Raw genomic sequence first — 2,554 nt, forward strand, 5'->3', positions numbered from 1 at the left:
CTATCGTCCGAAACCATGGACATCCCGGACGGCATCGAAATCAAAGTGAAGGCCAAGATCATCGAAGTCACCGGACCTCGTGGAACCCTAACTCGCAACTTCAAGCACCTGAACCTGCACTTCATGCTCATCACCGACGCTGAGTCCGGCAAACGCAAGCTCAAGGTCGACGCCTGGTTCGGATCCAGGAAAACCACTGCCGCCATCCGTACCGCTCTCAGCCACGTCAGCAACCTCATCATTGGCGTGACGCAAGGGTTTAGATACAAGATGCGGTTTGTGTATGCTCATTTTCCTATTAATGCCAGCATCACCAACAGTAACACTGCTATTGAGATCCGTAACTTCTTAGGTGAAAAGAAGGTATATATTTATCGGTTCATTTGTGTTTTTGACTGTTTATTTTTATTTTGATAATTTGCTTTAAAATTTTATTGGAAACATGTCTATAATTGTTATGTTTTACATTTTGGTGGCAATTGTATGATATATGCATTATTGATTTGATTTAATTTCGAAATTTGATTTACTTGTTACCTTGTTAGTTTTGTAATTCTTAATTTTTTATTATCTAATGATGGTTGTTTGCTTTAATGTATTTTTAGAATGTGTAGTTTGGTTTTTGAATATTTTATGGGCTCTCCTTTAAATCTTGTAATTGTTATTAATTTGTTGAAGGTTTGATTTTTGGTATGAAACAGGTGAGGAAGGTTGATATGCTTGACGGAGTTACTGTAGTCCGTTCCGAGAAGGTTAAGGACGAACTTGTTCTTGATGGAAATGACATTGAACTTGTTTCAAGATCTTGTGCTCTAATCAACCAGGTATCTTTTTTTTTTTTAATGTTTGTGATTATGCTTCAAGTTTTTAACACATTGAAGCTCAAATTTTGATTTTTTTTATACACTGTTCGATTTGTGTGTTCAGAAATGTCATGTGAAGAATAAGGATATCCGAAAGTTTCTCGATGGTATTTACGTGAGTGACAAGGCAAAGATTGAGGAGGGTGATAATTAAGCTTTGATTGCAAGTTAAATCTGCTTTAGCATCATTTTAGACATTTTAATACTTTGTCAGATTGGTTTTTGGAGATTTTATTTATATTACCGTTATTTTTGGTCTTGTATTGCTTTCGTAGAATGCGCTTGATTGTCAATTGCTAATAAAAAACATGAAAACTTGAAAGAAATTTACCTGTAACAGTCTTCAAATAGTTACTTTTTTCTTACTAGCTACACTTTCAAGTAGAATATGCCGAGCTGACCCTAAGGTCAACAAACTCAGGGTCAATTCATTTTGACTTTTAGAACTCAAGTAGCTGAGCTTGACGTGTTTCAAGCTCTTTTTATAAATCTAATGTTTATCTCAAAAGTTGTTTTTTAAAGCTAGGTCTTAGCTCTGTTATTAGTAATTCTTTATGTCCTTTTATTTTTTTATATACATTATGAGAATCAATCAATCATACCCAGTGTAGTTCCACCAACAAAACTATAAGTAGGGTCTGGGGAGGGTGGGATGTAGGCACACCGTACCTCTATCCAAAGGGATAAAGAGGTGGCTTCCAGAGAGACCCTCAGCTCTAAAGTACATATGTATGAAGCAATACAAAGAAATCAAAGTTCAACGGTAATATAAACATTAATAATAATAATATATGTAAAGAAAATATCATTATGGTATGTGACAAAGAAAGAAAAAGAGAAGCTCTTGGGTAATCATTTATCCCTAAAAATCCTTAACCTTAACTTTAATTCTACTTCTCCTAGAATTCCTATCTTCAACCATGTATTCGGAGAGGTTTAGGTCTATCAAATCATGCCTAATCCTTTCGTCCCAAGCTTGGTGGGCTATAGTTTGTCTATGCAATGTGAAGTTAATACACATAAATCTGAAAGAGAGAAATCTTAAAAATGCATCAGGCTACTTTAAGTATGTTGAGCCTAAATGACCTTCCCATGCATGGCTCGAGCTTGGTCTTGATTTAGGCTTGGCTCAAGCTCGGAAAAGCCCAGCTCGTTTGAAGCTTGAAAAGGCTCCGCTGTTTCAAGCTTTTTGTTGATATGAGCTCGAGAAGCTCACGAACGACTTGACTCGTTTTCACTTCTACCTTCCAAGTTCCAACCCAAATTCAAGTGTCTTTTTTCTACACAAGTGCATGACTCCAAAAGTGCTTAAGGAAAGCCAAGTATTTGTAACATAGACAACACAAATACTATAAGAAGTGATTTCATTTTAAATCTCTAGTCAAATTATTCACTTCCTAAAATCATTGTAATAATGAATTCCCTTATTGACACATATGTTGAAAAATCGTCCCAACAAACCCATTAGTTCAAACTGATTATGAAAACATGGCGATCTTTCATTCAAATGATCGACATCTCCACACCTCGATTTCAGGCACTTGACGACATTCATTGTTCAATGCTACAAGTGACGTTTGTTTTCAAACTTTCTGTCAGCCTCTCATTTTCCGTAAATGATCGTTAATTTGACAACCAGTCTCATGACTCATCTACTTAAAATATTATTAAAAATACTGTAATCTAGTTTT

General features: G+C 35.6%; 1 protein-coding gene across 1 annotated transcript; it reads left to right on the forward strand.

Moving 5' to 3' along the window:
* Nucleotides 1-1,039, forward strand: LOC143615010 (large ribosomal subunit protein uL6z/uL6y-like). The gene is made up of 3 exons (XM_077088274.1): nt 1-363; nt 702-824; nt 928-1,039. Exons 1-3 carry the CDS (start codon nt 16-18, stop codon nt 1,015-1,017), a joined length of 561 nt encoding a protein of 186 aa, XP_076944389.1. The 5' UTR covers nt 1-15; the 3' UTR covers nt 1,018-1,039.
* The last annotated feature ends 1,515 nt before the right edge of the window (nt 1,040-2,554 follow it).

This window comes from Bidens hawaiensis, unplaced genomic scaffold (genome assembly GCF_021521415.1).
Source record: "Bidens hawaiensis isolate Kalapana, Puna unplaced genomic scaffold, B.hawaiensis_p1.1 tig00041669_1, whole genome shotgun sequence".
Classification (NCBI taxonomy): Eukaryota; Viridiplantae; Streptophyta; class Magnoliopsida; order Asterales; family Asteraceae; genus Bidens; species Bidens hawaiensis.